We start from the raw sequence: 21,215 nt of genomic DNA, 5'->3' as shown, positions 1-21,215 counted from the left end.
GTCACAGGCAGTTTAAATGGGGACCAGGAGGTCGATTGGATCGGACCGAGCGACTTTACCGTCTTCGTGATTTAATTTCTTTCTGGCAGCTAAATGGCGTGCGTGCGGGGGGGGGGGGGGGTGATTTAAACCGGTCATTAAAGCCCACGTGTTGCTGGGCACAGCAGGAGCGCCCAAACTGGAAAAACACCAACAGTTTCAGCCCGACTGGGATCGGCATTCCCTTGTGAAATGTGATCAAAACGTCGCAAAAAGACGGTTCTTTAGTAGCGTCATTCTCATCCCTGGGGGAGAGGGAAGGGAAAACGGCTCGACAAGCCGCCACGAAAGTCCGCTTCAATAAAAGCAAATCCATCATGATCGCAAAACAAACAAAGGTGCATCTTGAAGAGGCCCTTTAATATAGCGCAAGAACAGCTTTAGCAGAGGAATAAATAAAAAGGCAACGGAAATCAACCATCGGGATGAGGAAAGTTCAGCAAGTTCAGAAATCAAAGAATCAATCAGCAAACGTGGCTTTTTATCTTCTTCAGAGGTCGGCCGGAGGGTCGGAGGTCATCCGGCCCGTGGGCGAAGGCGCAGGCTTCGGCCTGCAGGGGGCAGCGCTGGGGATGGTGGTCGTAAAACCAGCAAGGGCGAGTTTTCAGGGCGCCGGGGGCGACGGGCTTCCTCTTGGCGTCCCCTCTGGAGGGCTTTGGGTCACGGCCGTCTCGTATGAAGACCCTCCCTCCCTCGACTGTAAAGGGAAGAAAGCGATCAGACCCCTCCTGGACGCCAACGCCCGTCCCGCTCATGAAGGCGACTGACCTCTGAAGACCTGGTGGTGGTTCCTGAGCAGCGTCTGGAGGCCGCCACACTCCTTCTTCAGCAGCTGCAGGGTCTGAGGCTCCAGCAGCCCGGCGGCCTCGCCGACCGAGAGGCTCCCTGAGACGGAGGGAAAAAGGCGGGAAGTGAACGCCAACGCGCAGCGAGCAAGTCCGAAGGCCGCTTCGAGCAGCTACACGATCCTGCATTTGCGATGCACTTTTGACCTTTAACCCCCGGGAGGGAATTCAGCCACGGCCGACCTTTGTTTTATACAAATATCAACCCTCCTCACCCTCCTCACAGCGCGGAGGGTCACGCCGTGCTTCAAATTCCGGTTTGTTTTTGCTTTTTCCTCCGGTGAGGACGGACACGTCAAAGCAGAGTCGTTCCGCGTGGACGGGAAACCCGACGAAGGTCTCAAATCGTCACATTTAAGGCTGCGTTCCCGGTAAATTATGGACGTGGTGGTGCCCGTTGCATGCTGCGTGCTAAATTTAGCTCTGCGGACCGATGAGCTAATGCCTGAAATATGCGAGACGCTCCCACGCTCGGTTGTGCCACGTGGTGACGGCGGGCAGAGCGGCGGCCCCAAGGGGCCTCGCCGCTCCGGCCCTTCATACAATATCAATAGACCATTTAGAGCTGCCCTTTACTGTTAATGGGGATTAATGGGAGTGCTGGTATTGACAGAGCAGACTTGGACGACGACCAGCGACCACCATTGATTAACGTCTGGCATAAAGCTGCATCTTAAACATCAACTGTGCAAAACTCCGCCCCCAGGATGGACGGGATCTCTGCTTTGCGACAGAAAAATCACGGAAGAGCGTCCAAAAACTGCCGCATCATCAAGAGACGCTCCGCCACCGGGACACACCGGACGTGTCAGGTGACGAGTGGAAGCCTGAGCGCGCTTCAAATCAGGGAGGACGAGGGCGACGCGCCACTGGAAGCGCGCTTTCTGAAGCACGCCGCGGGTGGCCGGCTCGTGGCGGCGGCGTGTTCCGCCGCTCCAGTGATGGGAACGCTGTGCCGTCGCTAACCTCCTGCCTCCGCGGCCAGAGCCGGTGTTGCGAGGCAGGTGAAGCTGCACGCTCACTCCTCGTTCCAGCACCGTTACATAACGGCGGGAGCTCAGGCAGCAGCGCCGCATGCATAAATTAGCGACTTCACTAAAGCGGCCGGCTGCACACGCTGCACATTCGGCACTTAAACTGCCCCCAAAAAGCCCCTGTGAGGCAGCATTTTCACTGCAGAAGATCTGAGGGGAGAAACCAGTCAAAGGTCTCAGAAAACTGGGCTCAAGTCGCATCCTTTGTTACTCCAGCAGCGTCGGCTCAAACAGCAAACAAAATCTCCACATCTCCTTCCTGGATTTTTTAATATCGGGCTAACCTTGATTCTACCCTTTGCTCTTACACAACGGCGGCCGGGAAAACCTCCATATAAATGCCTGCTTTTGCATAAATCATAGGCGGAGATGCATAATTCATCCAGCCAGGGTCTGTGTTTGCTCTCAGTCATATTTTCTCCCTTTTTTTTTTTCTACCTAATTTCAGCTCTGACATCCCGACGTTGTGTTTTAATCACCGTGGGCCTCCTTATCTCATTTATACTGCAAGCGTGGATGTCGGCAGTGGCGGCGCGTGGGTGGTGCACGGCCGCGTCCGTGTGTGTGTGTGTGTGTGTGTGTGTGTGTGTGTGTGCAGGGAAAGGCTGACTGAGGGCGCGGCGGAGGGTTCAAAGTTGCTCGGCTCCGTGTGGCGGAGCTTTTGCTGACAGGAGGCGGGGGCGGCGGCTGGGATGATGGAGGGGGAGGGCGAAAAATGCTAACATGACAAAGCTAAACGTGTTTTAAAGTTCCTGAAGAGGAACGTATGGAGAAAGGAGGCTTTCAGTTCAGAGTGCGGCAGGAACCTTTTACGGTCGTTTGGGGGTCGGCGGTTTACCTCCTCTGTTCCAGTCGCCCGTCGCACCTTCGCCGCCATCGTCGGTCATTTCCAGGAGAGAGCTGGCGACCCGCTGGACCACACCGTCGACGATGTCCCGCGGGAGAGCGGCGCAGTTCCGAACCGTTTCGACGCGCTCCCTGGGCTGGAACCCCGACCCCCAGGTGCTCCCGTGGGCCTCTCCACTCCCGCAGCAACCCTCGCCATCATTTCTCGCAGCTGACCTTTGACCCGTGACCCCAGGGGCCAATCTGCGCGCGTGGATGTAGTCAGTTCTCCGCCGCTCTGCCTCGGCCTCGCCAGGAAGCTGGTAGTTCCTCGACAATCCGACCAGGCAGACCTACAGACAGTCGGTTGCAGGAGATATTTATAAGTAATAAAGGAGAAATGAGGCGCTTGAATTCATTTTAACCACGGACGCCAAGATAAAAGGTGTCATAAAAGAGCGGAGACGAGCAGGAAAGAGCATCCGAGGAAAGGGAATCAAAGGCAGAATTGGGGTTAAAGTCAGAAAAAAAGAGAAAAAAAAGCCTGAATTTCAAATTTTAAGTGAAAACCCTCAGAAACCAGATATTTGCAGAAAAAACTGAATTCTCAGCTCATTCCCGTCAAAATCCCCGTTAACAAAACAAAATCTGAACTCGCCCTCAAAGCTCTGAGTGGGAAAAATAGTTTAGAGTAAAATTTGTGACTCAAATGTTTATCCAGTGTTGCCCAAGAAGAAGATTAACAGATGTTTGTTGAAGCCGTCATCTTTTAAACAGCATGTTACCAGGAAATGGTCAATATGACAAAGATAACACAACTTTTTGATTCCTCTGGGGAAAACAGGCTGGACAGGGAACACCCCAAAGACCCGATCCTCCTCCCAGATTCAGATTTATGTATTTGGAATATTGTGGGGTGTGAGTACAGGCAGAAATGTGAATAAACATGTAAATGTTTAGATGTACTAATGATAAAGTTGTGGGACCGAGCGTGTTTAGGAAAGCTCCCTTTTTTTGACAGCGGAGATGGAAAGATGGAGGAAGACGGTGAAAGACGAGCCGGGACACTGTGCCAGAGCCAGAATCCAATCATGAAATATGCGAGCAAGCCACCAATCACAGCAAATGACATTTACAGCTGCTTTTCCCCCCTTAGAGTCTCAGGAATGAGCAGGGAGTGACCCGTTTAAACGCGACGCATGTTTACAGTGGATTTGTTAGCTTACTCTCTTGGTGGACGGGATCCTCAAACAGTCCTCGTCCGTCTGAAAACCACTGATGTGGCTGACCGCGGCGATGAAGTCGATATATTCCCGATACTGGGACTTCCTGCACTGGCGTCTCTGGTATTTTCCGTAGAAGTCGTAGAAGCAGCAGGGCAGGACGAAGTATCGGCAGGCGTAGGACGACCTGCGCAGAGGGAAAATGACACAATAACAATAATAATAAAGTTTGGTTTTAATCCGAGTTGAAGCTTTTTTTTTGACAGCCTGATAACGCACAGTGAGGCGCAACACCGCCCCCGGGTGGCCGCCCGGGGCAGCGCAGGCCTTCGACGGGACGCGCTGTTATTCCCACTTGGAGAGATCAGCTGGCACTTGAGGTGCTGAATGAGATTATGCGTTGATGACTCGCCTGGCTGCTATAACTGGGATCCACGGCGTGAGCTCGTCTGAGTGGTTCCCAATCAGCCAGTCTGTACCCGGGAATAAGAAGCTCTCGCTGGGAGTAATTGCTTTTTCCTGAAATAGCAGACAGAAAACCATGAGAGCTCCTCAAAACAGGGACAAGTCAGGCCATCGTGATTTGATCTGGGGGGGGGGGTGCATACATCCTGAATATCAAGGTGACATATAGGAGAATTAATTGAGGAATCTCTCAAACTGGACAGATGTGTGGCCCAAATCACCAGGATCAACAGCCCTTGAGGGGGCGCCGCATTTGCTCCCCCCCCCAAAAAAGTCAGTGAATAATGGATGAGCTGAAATGGAAGCAGCTCTTTGTCAAAATGACTAACAGGGAGCCCGGAGGAGGGGACAGGTGCCGCCCACCATTGCTGATGGGACTTTTAGATGTGCTTAACGGCATCATCACATATCAAATATTCATTTAAAAAATGATAACAGTCAGAAGTGCCTCACCTCCAGCACAGTCTGGGGGCCGTACATGTCCCAGATCTTCCTCTTCCTCACATCGATGCCCTTTCCCGAATGCTGCGGCACAAAACGGCATGACGATCAGCGGCTAATCGCTCCTGCTAACCACCGCGAGTAATCACAATTACACCTGCCCTCGTTCCCGATTGGCCATCTGGGAGACGGACAAGCGCAGCCTTAATATATTCAGACGCACGAATCCCCCCAGCTGGGGGCCCGAACGCCCCCGTGTCATTGATTAAGCTGTCAGAGAAAATGTGGTTAATTAAAGACCTCTGCTCTGAGACGCCAGCGCTTCTCTTGGTGTTAGCGCAGGTGATTGATGAGAAAACTCAAATTCTGTCATGTTTGCAAGGAATTTACATCCTGATTCTTTATTATTGGGCTGGAAATCTGGGAATTACCCTCAATTGATCGATCAGCATCAGGGTTATCAGTGAGATGAACGTCGGTATTTCATCGATCCAAATATTTCCTCTTCTATCCTGCCGAGTCGGCGTTTTATTGATTTATTCTCATATTTCAGCGCGTGCGTCTTCAGTCTGGACATCAGGACATAACTCACCCCTTCGTTGGTCAGTATGTGGACGAGGAGGCCGTTTCCACATCCCAGGTCCACGAACGTCTGCCGGGCAGTGAGGCCTTTCCGTGCACGCTCCTCGGCCCAGAGCACCTGCGGGGATGAATCGTGCGTGTTGGAGCGGGCTTTAAATCTCGCCAATAAACCTGGCGTCAATCAATTCAGAGCATCGCAGCCGCGTTTGCCATCGAGCGACCCACTTAACTGAGGTCGCTCGCATTTCAACAACGCACGAGGTGATGAATCCACTAAGAAGGAAGGATTAACAAGCAGGATGGGACTTGCCAGGAGATACGTCGCTATGGCAACGTCTTCATACACGAACTTCTCTGGATCCGTGACCTCCGGCCAGACCTAGAGAAATGACCATCATAGCTGAAACTGGAAGCGCTACAATCATCGCAGATGAGGAAGACGAGCGAGCGCTTCACCTTCACCAAAGCTTTGTACTTCCCCTTCAGCTGCTGGTAGGTGGCGCTGTACTTCTCCACCGGCAGCAGAGACAAGGTGCTGCTGAACTCGCTGCTCTTGTTCTCCGAAGCCCAGCGCGCCAGCTTCGGGAGCAGGTCCGTGGAGAACCAGGCAGGGTGCGGGTACGCCACGCCGTCGGAGAACCAGGCATCCGGGGCCATCAGGTGCAGCTCCACGACCCTGCAGAGGAAAACATCAACACCGATGACCAAATAAGAACCGTTAGAGCTGTATAATATGCTCAGAAATGTTCTCACCATTCCTCACAGTCCTGGTTAATGAGCAGAATCTGATAAATGTTGCCACTCTTAAGACACACTTGTCCTCCAGCATCCTCTTCAAACGGAAGGAAAGTCACTTGTTGTTTGCTATAGTCTGGAAAAGACAAAAAATAATGGCTTCAAATACAGTTAAAGGGTACTTTCTGGCACGATCTCTCCTTACCTTTGAGTATCACCTCCTTATGTGACTTTGATCCATAACGGTTGACTTTGGGGATAATTGTTCTGACACTGAAACACCAGGGTTCTTTGTGTTCCTCTGTCTCGGAGACATGGCCCGTTATGAAGGACAACACCTTAGAAGAGGATTCCGAATCGTCCAGCAGGAATTTCAGAGCCTCTCTGCCCACATTTTCACCCTCTGTCTCCTTCGCGCCACAAAGACGCTTGTTTACAACGTGAGGTTTCTTTATCCAGACGTCTACGGACGACCAAAACCCTTCGGGAAGAGTTTTGCATCCACTTGGAAACTTTATATCGCACAGTTTCGGCATATCGTGATCAAGTTTGACATCTCCCGGTATTACAGGGGACCACGTTTACAAATAAAACACGAACCCGGTGACATAGATGTCCGGTTTCGACGTAACTAAACCACAAAACAAAGGTATTTTAAAATGGTGATCAAATCAATAATATATAAAATCGGAAACCTTTCAAACGTAATCCTCAGTTGTTGATGAGATATTGTCGCGGGATGATGACGTTTAGCTAGGCTACAGCTTGCCCAGTCAGACAGCAGAGGGCGCTGTTGTGCTTAGAGTAGATATACTTTTTAGTTTTTGTCAGTTATCTTTAAGACTAAAGTAAAAATACATATATTCCAGGTTCTTAGATAATTGTTTCACAATATATTGTGGCACCTTTACAAGTCTTAATGTTTTACATAGTAATAATTGTATTATGGAACTGTATAATTTCAAAATATGCACAATATAAAATGTTGTAAAATGGTGATATAAAAAACAAGATACATTTTTTGCAATACAGAGTTGTTATTTTACTTTTAAACATTGTAACCCTATGTATACTTTGTAAATTCCTCTGTCTCTTTCATCAGCAGTTTCACAACCTGAACTTTCAGTTTTATGACAAATGACTTTTGAACTTAATGCAAACAAATAACTTTGCCTCAGAAAAGTTGACTTTTGTCGTACAACAGTTCACAGTTGACTGCTTTTATGGACAGCTTATATTTGTTGGCTGTATCCTTTACAGGTGAAACCAAATTTCATATCTGGGAATGAGTCTGGAAGATTTAGGACAGCACAAAAATATCCACAAACTCATTTAGTGCTGGTCGTAAATACTGAAATTGTAATTAGTAACCTTACTAACCTGTTAGGCTGGTTAAATTTCTCTGACACATCAGGTCAATGGGTCATCTGTTGTGCTTGCTGTGTGTTGTTAGTATTGTAAAACATATTAATGGTGACATTGAATATTCAATATTCAGTTGTTCAGTTGAGGTGGTGGTTAAATTATGTTCAAAACATGATTTTCTAGTAATAAGTAACCAAAATCCTGCTCATATCAGATCAAAAATTGGGTATTTTACTGCAAAGGATGTTGAAAAGGGCAGCTCTTATTCTGTACTGTAACTATGATTATAGTTACATGTTGAGTCAGTAAAAAAAATGCTTCTATAGTAAAGGCAGAACAAGACTAAAAGCAATACAGCGTTTGAACGGCAGCAGTGCTGAACTCTTGTGTGTTGACCCTCTCAGGCAGGGAGGGGAAACAGTCAGATACTGTACCAGGAAGTGCAAAGTGCAGCCTTTCCACACGTGCAGCCTGCTTTGCTTTCAAGACCTGCCGAAGAAAAAATATCCTGTCAGACCTGTCTGACAACAAGTAGCAGAGGACAGTAACACACTCACACTCACCTCGTGGAGTTTCGTCTGAGTTAATGCACATAATTAGTATTATTCTAGAAGTTACAATCATACTGGGACTGGGCTATTTCCTTATTAGCTACATAATTGGTCATTATACCATAAAACCTTACAATTATTGAAGAATGCAAACTTTTATGAAGCACTGAGCTAACCTTTTCACATTACAGCTGCTAAATTAAGTTTATTAAATCAAATGGAAGGGTCTATAAATCGTAAATGAGTTCAAACTGCTTCATAATAAACAAATGAACAGGTGACACTGCATTAGCTTTGCATTCCATAAACTAGCAATCAGTAGCTAGCTTTTAGCTATAATCTGTAAAAGAACATGTCATTTTAACTGGCATGTATACTGCTGATATAGCTGCCAGTAAACAAATACCTGATCTTTAATGCACCTCTGGTATAATCTACAAAATAGTATATTTGAAATAAACTGCTATTTAGCTGCACTGAGGGCGTCCTATGAAATTTGGGGTTTGAGAGAATTTGAAAAGTAGCTTTTATAGGCAAACTATAAGTTAACATTCTATGAACGGCAGTGATCTACTTTAACACATTTATCTATACTGCTGTCATCCTATAGAGTCTAGCATTTAGATTTAGCTTACTAGCATTAATTAACGCTGAAGTAGCTAGTTTGTAGGTGCGCTACGTATATAGATTACGCAGAGTAAAACGAGGTTTAGATATAAATTCAGCTACATTTGTGTTTGTACAGGTAAATTCCCATTATGCTGCTGTAAGTCCAGGTGATCATATAGGAAGGGGTGTGGTCAACTCAAACACCGGAAATGGAATAAGAAGAACCGATAACACACACAGGTAGATCTCCAGCGGCGCTAACGTGACTCATTATCAACACCAAAGGGTTACATGTTTTGTGGAAAACGTGGAGGATATTTCATATCGGTGTTTTGAGAGAAGACAAACTTGTGATTTGGGGAGGAAAAACTTCCTTCCACGTCGCCGGCGGATGGTTCCAATAACAACATGGATCACCTTTCTCGGGGCGTGCGCGGTTAAACAGTAACGTCTTCTTCCGCGATTGTTGTCATCGTAAGTCGTAAGTACCTGAAAATGACGGTCACTACGGAATAATCGCCAGTTTTTGAAAGTAAGTTCTTAAACAGGGAGAAAAATAACAGCTATGTACAGTATAGCATCAAACGGTACTTTTCATTTAATGGAATGTTTATGCATACTTGTGATTTAATTTTCAACTCTTCCGAGAATGCGTACCTGTCTGGTAACAAATCAGTACTTGAGTCACCGAAGCAGCCTTTAGGTGCGTGTGCGCGTGTGTATGTAATCGTGATGCGTTCACGGTCTCAGTGAAGTGGTCACCCCCCAGTGTAAACAGTGTAAAACAGAAGCGAGGCTGCACTGGATAAACAATGTGATATCTCAAGTTTCTGATAAAGATGTTAGGAAGTCCGGACCAGTTTAACCAGTGACGGGTCGCTCTCAGCAGTGGGAAATTGGGTCGCACATGCCATCAGACTGAAGTATTTTGTCAGTAGCTGTGCAGGTTAAAGATTCATCACTCTGTACATAGAGAAGATGACCAAAGAGGTCTGCGCATGTGTGCGTGCGCGCTGAACATTTCCCACACTTTGACAATGTGGCTCCGCGTTCATTGGGAGTTGGCCCACACATAAATGCAAGCCCGGGCCGGTACCATCCCACGCTGGTCGTCAGGAGGGAGCGAGCTGATGCAGCAATGTAGCCGAGCTGGTTGTTTATTACGGATGGATGTTTTCCTTTTCTTCTCCAAGGTAACTGACAGCGGAATGTTACCTGACTCATAGCTGCGCTCGCCCTGCTGATAAGCAGGTGATTCGGGGCCCTGGTACCAACATTAGGAGCGGAATCGGAGGTCGGGGGTGGGAGGAATCGCAGTGATTCCGGCCGTGTGGAGCGGGATCCAGGCAGACCCGGAGGAATGTTTATCATCATTGATTGTGTTTTTAAAAGTGCCGGAACAAAGAGGTCTTAGATCCAACCCCCCTCCCAGCGTGATAGGTCGGGGGGCTTTTGTCTGGTCTCCGTGGTAACCACACAAGGCCCAAGTGGGTTAAGGACCTTGTGAAACAGACTGAGACAGAGCCCGGCTCTCTTATTCTCCCCTTGTGGTTTGTGGAGCGCAGAGACGGGCGGGCCGGGTCATGGTGATGGACCAGGACACTCAGTGGCTCTACCAGCTCCTCGCCGACGTCCAGTTGGAGAAGTTCTACCTCCGCGTCAGAGATGGCCTCAACATCACCCGCTTGGAGCATTTCGCCTACGTCAAGGAGTCCGACCTGGAGCAGATCGGGATCAGCAAGCCCGGTGAGCCGGATCAGCGGGGAATCCGACGATTGACTCGTCATTTCAGCCACGCCAGCGTCACTCGTTCCGAAGTTTGTAAAGGAATTAATCATCTTTCTTTTCTTCCAGCTCAAAGGAGATTATGGGAGGCTCTGAAACGGCACAAAGTCAAATCACGCTCGTGGATTCCCAAGGTCAGAAACCCGGAGGAACACCCGAGTCGGTGTCACGTGACAGAACCGTAACCCAAACGTTCCTCTGCAGGTGTTGAGCGGTCGAAGCGGCGACGCGGTGGACCAGCCGAGCGGCGGCGCCCCCTCCCAGGGTCAGGAGCCCGTGGGTCGGGCTCTGCCGTGTCTGATACAGGACGGCGAGCTGCTGCTGGGCGAGAAGCTGGGCTCCGGCTCCTTCGGTGTGGTGAGGAAGGGAGAGTGGCACACACCCACCGGAAGAGTGGTGAGACTGGTGGAATTCCGTAGATGACACATTCTGCTGGGGTTGATCATTTATCCCTCTTTTTTTTTTACCCCATTCCTTTAGTTGACTGTTGCGGTAAAGACGTTACGGAACAGCGTGTCCAGACAGACGGACACGCTGACGGACTTCCTCCAGGAGGTGACCACCATGCAGGCGCTGGACCACCCCAACATCATCAGGCTTTACGGCGTGGTGCTCACGCAACCCCTGAAGATGGTAAAACCTGGTTTTGAGTGTCAACTTGTTTGGGGAGCCGGAATGTTTGGGAATATTTATGTTTTTTCAGGTGACGGAACTGGCCTCTCTGGGATCGCTGTACGACACCCTGCGTGCCCGTCAGTTCGAGTACCCTCTGGTCCGCCTTTGGCTCTTCGCGACTCAGATAGCGTCGGGTATGGATTACCTGGAGACCAGGAGGTTGATCCACAGGGATCTGGCTGCCAGAAACATCCTTCTTGCTTCCAGGGAGATGGTCAAGATCGGGGATTTTGGCCTCATGCGAGGATTGAGCCAAGAGGTGGATCATTACGTGATGTCGGCTCACAGAAGGATCCCGTTTGCATGGTGAGGGCAGTTGGGAATCTAATCCATCCGGGGTTCTGAGACAAAAAAAAATACCCCAAAACATCATTTTTGGGGTTTTCCAGGTGTGCTCCAGAGAGCCTCCGCGTGGGCTCCTTCTCCCACTCCTCAGATGTGTGGATGTTTGGAGTCACCATGTGGGAGATGTTCACCTACTGTGAGGAGCCCTGGTTCGGCCTGACAGGCAGACAGGTACGCACTCGTTAGCCTACACGTGACCGCGTGAGACCGCGCTCCCCGTGTGTGTGCTCGCGTCACTCAGCGTGTTTGTCGTCACGTTCGGAATGTGACCCCGCCCAAAGGCCTTTTGATCGCACGCTCTCAGCTCTTTGTTCCCATCGATCCAGATCTTGTGGCGCGTGGAACGGGAGGGCGAGCGTCTGGAGAAGCCGCCGGATTGCCCTCAGGAGCTGTACGTGGTCATGCGGAAGTGCTGGGCCTGCAACCCCAACGACAGGCCAAACTTCTCGCAGCTCGGCATGTTGGTAGCAGAGGTGGGTTCAACCGCCCGGTGAACAAGCGATGGAGCCGGCGCCAGCCTGACCCATGACCTCCTTTACAGGCTAAACCAAAGGAAGTACAAGCCATGAGAGACTTTTCTGAGTCCCGAAAACTCGCACTCGCAGCCAACGACTTTGTGACCCTGGTAGAGCACAGGTGGGCAGAGGGGTGGGATGCGTATTTAATTCCATCTCCTGTTATTTGTTGTTTATGTTTTCGCGGGTCTATGCAGCCTGGAGATGTCCGAGTGGAGGGGCCAGAACCAGAAAACCCTGGCGGTGGGCTGGTTTCCCGCGAGCCTCACCGTGCCAACGCCACCTGCCGTCTCCGCCGTTCTGCCACCCACCAACTCTGGGCCTGGCCCCGGGCCCGTTTCTGCTCCCATTCCCGTTCCAGTGCCCGCTGCCTCCTTCATCTCCACTCCACTGAAGGGCAGCCTGCATCACACCGGACACGGAGACGTCCACCCAGACCGCAGCTGGGGGACGCCGGAGAGCCTGGATGAGTCAGTCATACTTCCTCTCTGTCCAAAACAACATGTCACTGTTTTACTACACCATTACTGCGGACAATAAAGATAGACTGGGTGTGTTTCTTGGTCTCACGTGTTTTCTGTTTTCTGTGCAGCAGTGGGAACTTGAGGCTACCGGGTCCTGTCAAAGAGAAGGAAGGCACCAATTTGCAAAAAATGGCAGGTGGGAACTGAAAATGTGTGGTAAAATGTAAAGAAAATATCGCTGTCCATTGGCTTATTGTGGACAAGCCTTCCCCCTGCTGGATGAGCTAGGTAGTGACGGTAGATATCTACAGTCACTGCTTAATCTAAATTGTTTGTGTCCAGGTATGTCCCAGAGCCTGGAGTCCGTTTTAGGTGGACATCGACCGCGGTCTCAGACTGTAACCACAGTCAGAGTGGATCAACAGGGCCGACTCCTCCCTCCTGTCATGGCCGCCCACAGTGCGGTTATGCAAAAAGACCCGCGGCGGTTCAGCGAGGCCAGCATCGTCCCGCCCCCTCGACCGCCACCTCCCAATCTCAAACGCCCAATTAAGTCCCAGAGGAGGCCAGTAGTCCTCCCCGTCCCAGGCGCCCCGTGGCCTCCGCACATGGTCATGGCGGCGCAGCCTCAGCCGCAGCAGAGCACCTCTAACCTGGCAAAAATGACACAGATGGCGCGCTCGACCCCGCAGCTGGACGACAACACGGACGGCAGGGAGCGAGAGCGCAGCCGAGAGAGGCCGCCCCACTTGCAGAACACCAGGGACAGCCTCGTCTCACAGGTGAGCTTTCAGCTTTCTGCACGTTAAAAAAAATGTTCTAAATCTGACCGAGTTGAATATTCCTGGGTCTGTAGGTCATGGGGGGGGTGCACGGCGTGACCATCGAAGAGGCCGACATGGCCCTCCAACGCAACGAGTGGAACCCAGTACGAGCTCAGCAACAGCTCAAGGTCAGGCGATATTTGGTAACGTGCCATTTTTCACTTTGGCGCGTTTTTGTTTTTTTTGTATTTTATTCAACCTGCTGCTTTTTCCTGTTTGGCGTCCTCAGTTGGAGCAGCTGTACTCGCTGAGCCTCTGCTCCAGGGACGACTGCCTCCGGATCCTCTCCAAGTACCAGTGGAACCTGCAGCTGGCCAGCCGCTACCTGATCCGGTGGTCACGTGAAGAAAAGGCCGGTCCTCGGTGACAAAGCGCCACCTCGGATGTTTAGAAAAACTAAGAAATATTCACGTAAAAGGGCTGTATTTTAAGAAAAAAAACCTCCTAAATGTTTGTTTGTACACCTGTTCTGAAACCTTTTTTTTGCAACATTTTTGTATCTTAATCTGTAAATATTGTAATAAAAATGACTTAGTGAATAAAATGGATAATCTGGTGATGTGGTTTAACAGGATTAACTGATTAGCTCCATATTGGCTGGATTTAAAACACATCAACAGGGTCCCTCATCTCTCCAGTCACTGTGGTGAGTTGCATTGTGGGTAGTGTAGGCAAACAATCTGATTCACCTAAAAATGTTAAATGACTGAAACACATGAAAATTGATCCAGTTTTCTTTCCGTAACATTTTTTTATTCATGGACAACCATGTTGACCATCCTCTACAAAACAATGCGCTGGAGAATTATTTGACAAGTCTGAACGTAAACACAGGCAGAAAACTAAGCATCCTTTAGCTTCAAGAAGCTAGTGATACCCTATTGGATATACAAGTGCTAAATATATGTGGTTACTACGGTAAACATAGCATCTGCTGCTGGAGTGGTGTCTGGAGGTTTTGGCAGTGGTCGCAGCATCTATGGCAACCACAGAAGTTCACAGTCACCTAACGAGACCTTCGTTTCACCACGTGTTGCGTTTAAAGGCACAGTTCCAAAGTGATCCAAAGCCCTGGGTTGGTTCTGAACTGGCCGAATTAATCTAAAATCTCCCACCAACCCGACCTTTAGCAGGTGAAATTGTTTGGTCTAGACAGGCACACTTGGCTCTGATCTCCTCGCTCCCTGCAACGACGTTCCCCGAAACAGCGTGGTGATAAAATACAATGCTTAACAATTCAGTCTGGGAGATTAGCATTTACGATGCTAAAAAACAGACTCCTAAACACTGACTGTACATCATGAACAACAGTAATAAACAATCATACGTGTATAAACACTATTACATTACTAGATGTTGGTGTCCGTTAGCGTGCTATTAAAGCTCAGAAGGTGGCAGATGCTCAAGACTCTTGAGACTTCAAAGACTTAGAGGCAAATGTGGCGGCTGGTCAAAACCAGCCTGGACAGTTTTACAAAATAACGCATCATTCAGTGTTTCAATAGTATTTGTGTAAATGGACAGCACCAGGACGATGAAGACACGCTGGAAAAAGCGAAGGAGACGATCAGAAAGTGCATAAACGTGGAACGGCGTCGGTTGCCCCGTTTACGAAAACACGGTGCTGCGCTGGTTGGCCTCGCCCACCTTCTCGAAGAACATGAAATCCTGCGAGGAGACAGAAGACATGAGTGAGAGGAGACCGGCGCCAGTGGCGGGCCTTAAAAGGAAGAAGGCGAAGCCTCACGATCAGGAAGCAGGCCCCCAGCAGGACGGCCTTCATCTTCACGTCCATGTCCAGCGGGAACTGGATGCCGAAGTTGTCGGTGTCAGTGAAGACCTCCTTCAGGAGGCCGCTCCACTGCTTGCTGATGCGACCGATGGGCTTGTCGTTGTCTTTGCCCTTCAGCTGCGGAGCAACAAAACGAGGGACTGTCAAAAAACGTTCGCCCTCTAGTGGCGGCGTGCAGGACAGGACCAGGAACGCCCAAGCGCTCACCTCAAAGTTGACGTCCCCGCAGCAGTTGCAGGCCAGGCAGGGCCCCTCCAGTTTCAGACACGTCTCCTTATTGGCCCCCTGGATGGAAAACCGGGGCAGGAAAGGGTGCCAGTCCTGTTTGATGTAACCTATTGTTGTGCCCGGGGGTGCCTGAACCTCCATCTGTGGGACCCCCCCCACACACACACACACACACGTTATCCCAGAGTGGCTGCAATACTTGGAGCCGAGCGGATGAAGACCGGCTGTGACGGGAAATGTAGCCATGAATGCTGAGTGAGTCCCACCACATAGTGAAGGCAACACATCTCACGTGGCTCCTGTCTGGCTGCCAAACAAAACTGCATTGTGTGTGTCTGTGTGTGTGTGTGTGTGTGTGTCTGTGTGTGTGTGCAGCCTGGCTCCTAGCCAAAGTGGACACACAACGATTCGATTAAGCAGAAAGTGAAAGAAAAGACTCTCAGAGTCGGGGGACGGTTGGGGCGGAGGCCAGTCCAGCAGATGCCTCCGATATCGACCTTTCTAGCTAGCTTACGTGCTAACAGTTAATGCTACTAAAATATTAGAGTAAAGCACATTTCTTTGCTTTCCTTTCCATTCCCGGTTGACTGGATCGCTTTGTCATTTCATTCTTCAAGCAGCACCGAATCAACAAATGACTTGTGAATAATATTTATCCTTTCGGGTATTCGAAAGGCCAAGAGCGACACCAATCTACCGACCTTTCTGAACACGACGCCTGATTATATTTGTCCAAGAACTACAGTCGGTCCAAAGGTAATTTTGGTGTGGAAAAATCAATAAACTATGAGACCATTGAAACTTATTCACACACACATTTACATTTCTATAATTGTGAGGACTCTGACATAATGGTCTGTCCTACACCTGAACCCAGGTCACAACCCGAAAATGGGCCTTTTAAGTGAAAACGTCCCGACTTTGCGGTCCTCGGGTCCTCACTCGCTACCACAACACACACACACACATGCACTCACAGACCTCTTGAAGGCAGCAGGGGCACCAGCAGGAGACGCAGCGGAAAGGTCGGATGAGCCGCATGACTTCGCGGTCCATGTTGTCTTTGATCTTCATGTCGAAGCTGCGCAGCGACCCGCAGCAGTTCCTGGTGCAGCAGTCGTTCTTCTCTTTGGCCTTGTAGATCTTCTGGCCCAGGCTGTTCTTGATCTCGTACTGGTTGTTGGTCTCAAAGCCGATGAACGCTGGACATCAAGACAAAGCAACAACCTGATGGGACTCCGCTGCTTCTTGAGCGGGAGCGACTTTGGCGAGCCCGTCTTACCTTCCAGGAGTTCTACTTTCTGGTGGATCAGGATCTGGTCAACCTAAAACAAAGCATTTGATTGTCATGAATGTGTTTGCTAAACCTAGAGGAGCGTCTAAAAAAGTTCCTGGAACCAAATAAAACCACCGCTAAAAGGGCCCTGTTCTGATGAGGGGAACCTGACCCGCTCAGTCCAAAAGAAAACAGCAGAACCTGAACCAGTATGAAGGACAAAGCCCAGCTGTGGTGTTTTCTAGAGGTTCTCCGTCTATACCTGTGTGAGGTACTCCAGCCCTGGTGGGACACCGACCGGAACGTTGCCAGGCCCGCTGAGCGGCGCCGGGGAGATCGCTCCGGGATGACCGCCGTACTCCGGTCCTGGAGCGGGACCGGGCTGGTACATGACAACCGGCGGCTGGCCTTGGTCATAGTTCATGTTGAAGCCTGGAGGAGGGGCCTGAGGGTCTCCGTACCCACCTGGGCCAGACGGGTAAGGGGCCACCATCTGGCCCCCGTGGTGAGCCATGGGGTACGGCGCCTGGTTGGGAGAGCCTGGATAACCTGGAAAACAGGCATCGGGCTCAAGTCCTTTTCAGAGGTTCTGATTATTCCATTTCCTGCTGCTTCTTAATGTCCCCTCTATATTCAGAGCTTCTTTGGCTTCAAATCACACAAAACTTCAAAAAATAAATAAATAAACAAACACCCTCACCTTCCAAAACACTAATAAATGCCGCTTCACCCCCGTCTACACGGAGCAGGGCGAGTGCTCAACACTTGTAAGTGTGTGAGAGTGCATGTGTGTGTGTGTGTGCCTGAGATCATCTCACAGAGCCAATAAGCTACTTATTAGCCAAGCTGCAGCGGCGGCCCAGCAGTCAAACGTCGGTACTGGAGCGCGTTGCACTTCTCGTGGTTAAATGCTGCACAAACAGCAGACGCCTTCCCCAACCACAAACGTAATGGCTGCAGATGATCTGACCAGTGGAAACACGCCGCCAGGAGCTTAGCGTCACTCGAGTTCAGATCTGGTCTCACAAGAAAAACCAGATCTTACAGCAAACACACACGGCCAAAAAGTGTGTGTGTGTGTGTGTGTGTGGGAGTGTGTGTGGGTGAAGGCTGATTTATTGAATTAAGCGGAATAATGAGTGTCACACAAAACACATGTCACCACTGTCCCATCCGAGCGGAAACACAGTCAAATGTTTAACAGGAAAAGAACGTGGTGCTAACATGCAGCATGGTCTGTGGTCACCTCAGAGCAGCGTTTCTCACTTCACTTCAGCAAGCTTCTTTTTTTAAAAAATATTAGCACGTAACATCAGGAGGGGACATGCGGAAGCTACCAATAGTCGTAGATGCAAGTAGGGTAACATTTTTAAGCCATTAGCTGCCAAGCTAGTTTTAGCTTCACCGTATTTTGTTATGTTTGAGATATTGATACATAGTGGCTAAAATTAGCTTGTAGCAGCTAATGTTGGTGTCATAACCTGTCAAACCGGTTTCATTCACCTGAGATGGCGTTTGGGGGGGGCAACAGTGGCGCTGAAGGTCATTTAAAGTTGTCGGGAAGTGACTTATTCCTGTTCTGCCTTTCCAACAATTAAAGAAAACCTGAAAGTCAGCAAGTTGCAGCGTCCCAGTAACGCAAACTTAAAATCAGTGTGAGCGGAAACCTGCCCGCACAACAACACCTTTCACCGCCTCAACCGCCAGGACAGACTGAACCTTCCAAACCGGCGGCCCGCGGAATTTCTACAGCTTAATTGAGGGCAAATTACCCAAAGACAGAGAAGGAATGCGGAGGCGGGGGGAGGGAAGGGGCGAAAGATCTAGAAAAACGTGGCTCGGACGGAGAAATGAGGAAGGTTAAAATCAACTGTTGTTGTGACATTGAGGGTAAAAAGGCAACGGTTGAGTCACTTACCAGGGGCGGACATGACCAGGATGGTTCGCTTCCCGGTACGTTCCTGGGGTCTCTATAGGAAACTGGAGGAATGGGGAGAGGAGGAGGGAGACAGGCGGAGGAGGAAATTCATCACATGGAAAACTGTTACCTCCTTCACTCACATGATGAAAGTGACAATTAAAGCGTCCAATAAACGCGAATTATTGCGAGCAGGTCGTGTGATTCAGTCACTTGGAAGTTCAGCTGCGCCCAATAAACTGAGCAAAAATGGGGCAAAGTGAAGTCAGGAGCCCCCGAGAAGCGGAGGGGGAAAGTGCTGGTAGTTGGTGTGATTTATGTGGCAAAGCGTGAACAGGGCGTTTTCCACATGATTCTGGGGGGAAAGAATTTCCAAAGGGAAGATTAGAGTCATAATTCTGGATCAAATTGGTCTGTTTGTCGTATCCTTCAGCAAAAGTCAGGAAACTCGGGGGTGGGGGTGTGTGTGTGTGTGTGTTTTCCAGGAAGGGTTGGGTGGTCATCCGTTTCTTTTTTGTTCTTTGTCGTTGGAAAAACTTGGAAAACCGACACAGAATCGCCCAAAACTGAGTTTTAGCATTTCGAACACAACTGTGGTTAATTAGAGTCCGTGACGTAATCCCCCTGTGGGGCCTCACCTTCAAACACGCGCGCGCTTATGAGGAACCCGCCATTTGGTCAAATTGAGCAGCGAATAAAGGCAAAAGCATTAAAATCTCACCTGTTTCGTCTTGGGCTCAGGATTTCCCCCAAAACTGGCAACAGTTGCGAGGAAACTCGACCCGCGGAGATGAGGAAGACTTTCCCTCCTTCCTCACGTCGCCGCCGTTGCTCCTCCTCCTTATCGTGAATTCCTCCTCCCCTCCCTCGCGACCTTTTTCTCAGGTTAAACTTAAAATGGCGACTATTTGATATTCTGCGAAGACGTTCCCCACCATGAAAACGCAAACATGCGTTTCTGTGTGTTTATAACACGGAGGGCGTGGCGCGGCTTTATTTATCTCCTGCGGTGTCTGAAGGAGCCACCAGGTGGCGCCAACGGTGCGCGGACGCCCTCGGTGACGTCATGGCTTCTGAGCGCGTTCATCAGAACTGGGGAGGGGATTTTTGTTTGTTTGTTTGTTTGATTGTTTGTTTTCCAGGTGAATTCCAGAGAAATTTGGGGGGGATTTTTTTTTTCAATTAATACGTTGCTCCGCAAAGTTCAGAATAATTGCGAATGTTTTTAATGTCCTAGAATTTTTACTGTACATTTTGAATCTAGAAGATGTTTAATGGCGTATGTTTTAAATTTTAATCTGAATAAAGTATTCTCTGTCGTTCAAAGGAACTGAGGGTCGCGGTTCAAAGGTCGGCACAATTTCCCTTCTACGGTCAAAACTCTGGATTTAAGTTTAGGTTTTGCACTGGTGAGATGATTCGATTTCCCATGTCAAAGGTCAGCAACATTAAGTTTCTTGAATGTGATGGAGAAAGGGTTTAAAACTTTTGCAAATTGAGAATTCTGCTTGTTTTCCCGCTGTAGAAATAGTATCCTCAGAGGTACGGCAGGAGGCTTTTAACCAAAGAAACAACAGCAAATCTGAGTAAAAACACGGGGACACGCTGTTGCCAGAACCATCGTTTCTGTGGAAAACTACTTGAATTAATGTTTCTTTTTCGGTTCTTGCTGCTCTTATTTCAGAAAAAAAACCAAGTATTTTGTTCTTATTTTGCTACGTTCTTCCTCAGACGCACAGGCCAACGGTTTTAACCGGTCTATATTTGGCACCTGCTGCAGCCTCTGGTACTTATAGGACTGAAAAACTGGGGGCGGGCACACACACACACACACACACACTCTATCTCACACACAAACACGAGAGGGTATAAAAACTTTCTACAAATACAAGTAACTGCTTTGACTGATAAGAGGAACATAATTGTTTTATTATTGCCATTTACGTGACCTCAGGTCTGCGATGATGAAACGAAACTACAGACTTTTACCCTTGTGACATTTTACAGGCAGATATTGGCCATAACTTCTTATATTTTGTGCTACATTACAGCCAAATCTGTCTTGGTATAGGTATATCCATTTAGAAATGTGTATAGAAGGCAAATATCACAGCTTATTTTCCATGAACTCTGCCTTTAATCCCTAAATATTTCCATATAAATTAGAATTTTTACTTACGTTTTTCTCGAGTTCAGTTCAAGATTCAAGATTCAAGATGTACTTTATTCAGGATAAATGTTATATGTTTTTATTTTTGCCATCATTAAGCATGTTTTATGTTCCTGAGGAGAAATTAATTCTATTGATAAACCAATGAACACGGGAAAATACTGATTTTACAGTTAAAAAGGTTCATTTTATTGCTGCAAAACATCAGAGGTTTAGATCTGAGTGCTTTATAAAACACCTTAACCCAGGTTTAAGGGCTTTTTATGCCTCAAACTCATTTCGACACAAAACAACGCCAACAATCTGTCCTCGAGTTCAAGGATTGTCCACCCAGCCCGAGGAGCCTAATGAGGCGTGCCTCTGATAATCAGCGCAGCCTATCTGACCCCTCCTGCCCCCCCCCCCCCAACATGCTGCCAGCCTCGTCTTTATTTATACACTGATCCATCAGCAGCGGCTATGTTTGGCCCGGCCTCGGCGTCCTGAAAGGGGAATAATTAGGACAGGGC

At 49.0% G+C, this 21,215-nt stretch overlaps 3 protein-coding genes across 9 annotated transcripts; 1 reads left to right on the top strand and 2 right to left on the bottom strand.

The window, feature by feature from the left end:
- Window positions 1-380: 380 nt before the first annotated feature.
- Window positions 381-6,952, bottom strand: trmt44 (tRNA methyltransferase 44 homolog). Its single transcript, XM_003966905.3, has 11 exons — window positions 6,395-6,952; window positions 6,208-6,325; window positions 5,911-6,130; window positions 5,765-5,833; window positions 5,465-5,572; window positions 4,885-4,956; window positions 4,379-4,485; window positions 3,970-4,153; window positions 2,757-3,096; window positions 808-924; window positions 381-736 (listed from the first exon to the last, which is right to left on the bottom strand). The coding sequence occupies exons 1-11, from the start codon at window positions 6,723-6,725 to the stop codon at window positions 504-506; spliced, it is 1,899 nt and encodes a 632-aa protein (XP_003966954.2). The 5' UTR covers window positions 6,726-6,952; the 3' UTR covers window positions 381-503.
- A 1,867-nt stretch (window positions 6,953-8,819) lies between these two features.
- tnk1 (tyrosine kinase, non-receptor, 1) lies at window positions 8,820-13,870 on the top strand. 7 transcript variants are annotated; one of them, XM_029840125.1, is made up of 15 exons: window positions 9,262-9,907; window positions 10,280-10,460; window positions 10,569-10,633; window positions 10,704-10,895; window positions 10,980-11,132; window positions 11,203-11,308; window positions 11,382-11,480; window positions 11,564-11,690; window positions 11,846-11,992; window positions 12,061-12,155; window positions 12,232-12,504; window positions 12,627-12,694; window positions 12,841-13,280; window positions 13,355-13,465; window positions 13,552-13,870. In XM_029840125.1, exons 3-15 carry the CDS (start codon window positions 10,582-10,584, stop codon window positions 13,687-13,689), a joined length of 2,001 nt encoding a protein of 666 aa, XP_029695985.1. In that variant the 5' UTR covers window positions 9,262-9,907; window positions 10,280-10,460; window positions 10,569-10,581; the 3' UTR covers window positions 13,690-13,870. The 7 variants fall into 7 exon arrangements, with proteins under 7 accessions (XP_029695984.1, XP_029695983.1, XP_029695981.1 ...); XM_029840124.1 differs by lacking the exon at window positions 9,262-9,907 and adding an exon at window positions 8,820-8,954 and having other exon boundaries at window positions 11,203-11,480; XM_029840123.1 differs by lacking the exon at window positions 9,262-9,907 and adding an exon at window positions 8,951-9,188 and having other exon boundaries at window positions 11,203-11,480.
- Window positions 13,871-14,053: 183 nt separating this feature from the next.
- On the bottom strand, window positions 14,054-19,396 carry LOC101078918 (phospholipid scramblase 2). The gene is made up of 8 exons (XM_003966881.3): window positions 19,258-19,396; window positions 18,537-18,598; window positions 16,881-17,167; window positions 16,625-16,667; window positions 16,324-16,544; window positions 15,322-15,483; window positions 15,070-15,231; window positions 14,054-14,990 (listed from the first exon to the last, which is right to left on the bottom strand). The coding sequence occupies exons 2-8, from the start codon at window positions 18,547-18,549 to the stop codon at window positions 14,931-14,933; spliced, it is 948 nt and encodes a 315-aa protein (XP_003966930.1). The 5' UTR covers window positions 18,550-18,598; window positions 19,258-19,396; the 3' UTR covers window positions 14,054-14,930.
- Between the last annotated feature and the right edge of the window lie 1,819 nt (window positions 19,397-21,215).

This window comes from Takifugu rubripes, chromosome 8 (genome assembly GCF_901000725.2).
Source record: "Takifugu rubripes chromosome 8, fTakRub1.2, whole genome shotgun sequence".
In the NCBI taxonomy this organism is placed as follows: Eukaryota; Metazoa; Chordata; class Actinopteri; order Tetraodontiformes; family Tetraodontidae; genus Takifugu; species Takifugu rubripes.
The sequence above is the reverse complement of the archived record's forward strand: the minus strand, read 5'-3'. Positions and strand labels throughout refer to the sequence as shown.

Excerpts from the sequence above, each read along its gene's own strand:
- trmt44 (XM_003966905.3), bottom strand. The coding sequence starts at position 6,725 with ATGCCGAAACTGTGCGATATAAAGTTTCCAAGTGGATGCAAAACTCTT. Across the intron at positions 4,957-5,464 it reads ACATACTGACCAACGAAGGG|CATTCGGGAAAGGGCATCGA; the intron begins GTGAGTTATGTC and ends TTTGTGCCGCAG. Across the intron at positions 925-2,756 it reads GGGCGACTGGAACAGAGGAG|GGAGCCTCTCGGTCGGCGAG; the intron begins GTAAACCGCCGA and ends CCTCCGTCTCAG.
- tnk1 (XM_029840119.1), top strand. The coding sequence starts at position 9,791 with ATGCAAGCCCGGGCCGGTACCATCCCACGCTGGTCGTCAGGAGGGAGC. Across the intron at positions 12,156-12,231 it reads GTGACCCTGGTAGAGCACAG|CCTGGAGATGTCCGAGTGGA; the intron begins GTGGGCAGAGGG and ends GGGTCTATGCAG. Across the intron at positions 13,281-13,354 it reads GGGACAGCCTCGTCTCACAG|GTCATGGGGGGGGTGCACGG; the intron begins GTGAGCTTTCAG and ends CTGGGTCTGTAG.
- LOC101078918 (XM_003966881.3), bottom strand. Across the intron at positions 15,232-15,321 it reads GCGGGGACGTCAACTTTGAG|CTGAAGGGCAAAGACAACGA; the intron begins GTGAGCGCTTGG and ends GTTGCTCCGCAG. Across the intron at positions 14,991-15,069 it reads TGGGGGCCTGCTTCCTGATC|GATTTCATGTTCTTCGAGAA; the intron begins GTGAGGCTTCGC and ends GTCTCCTCGCAG.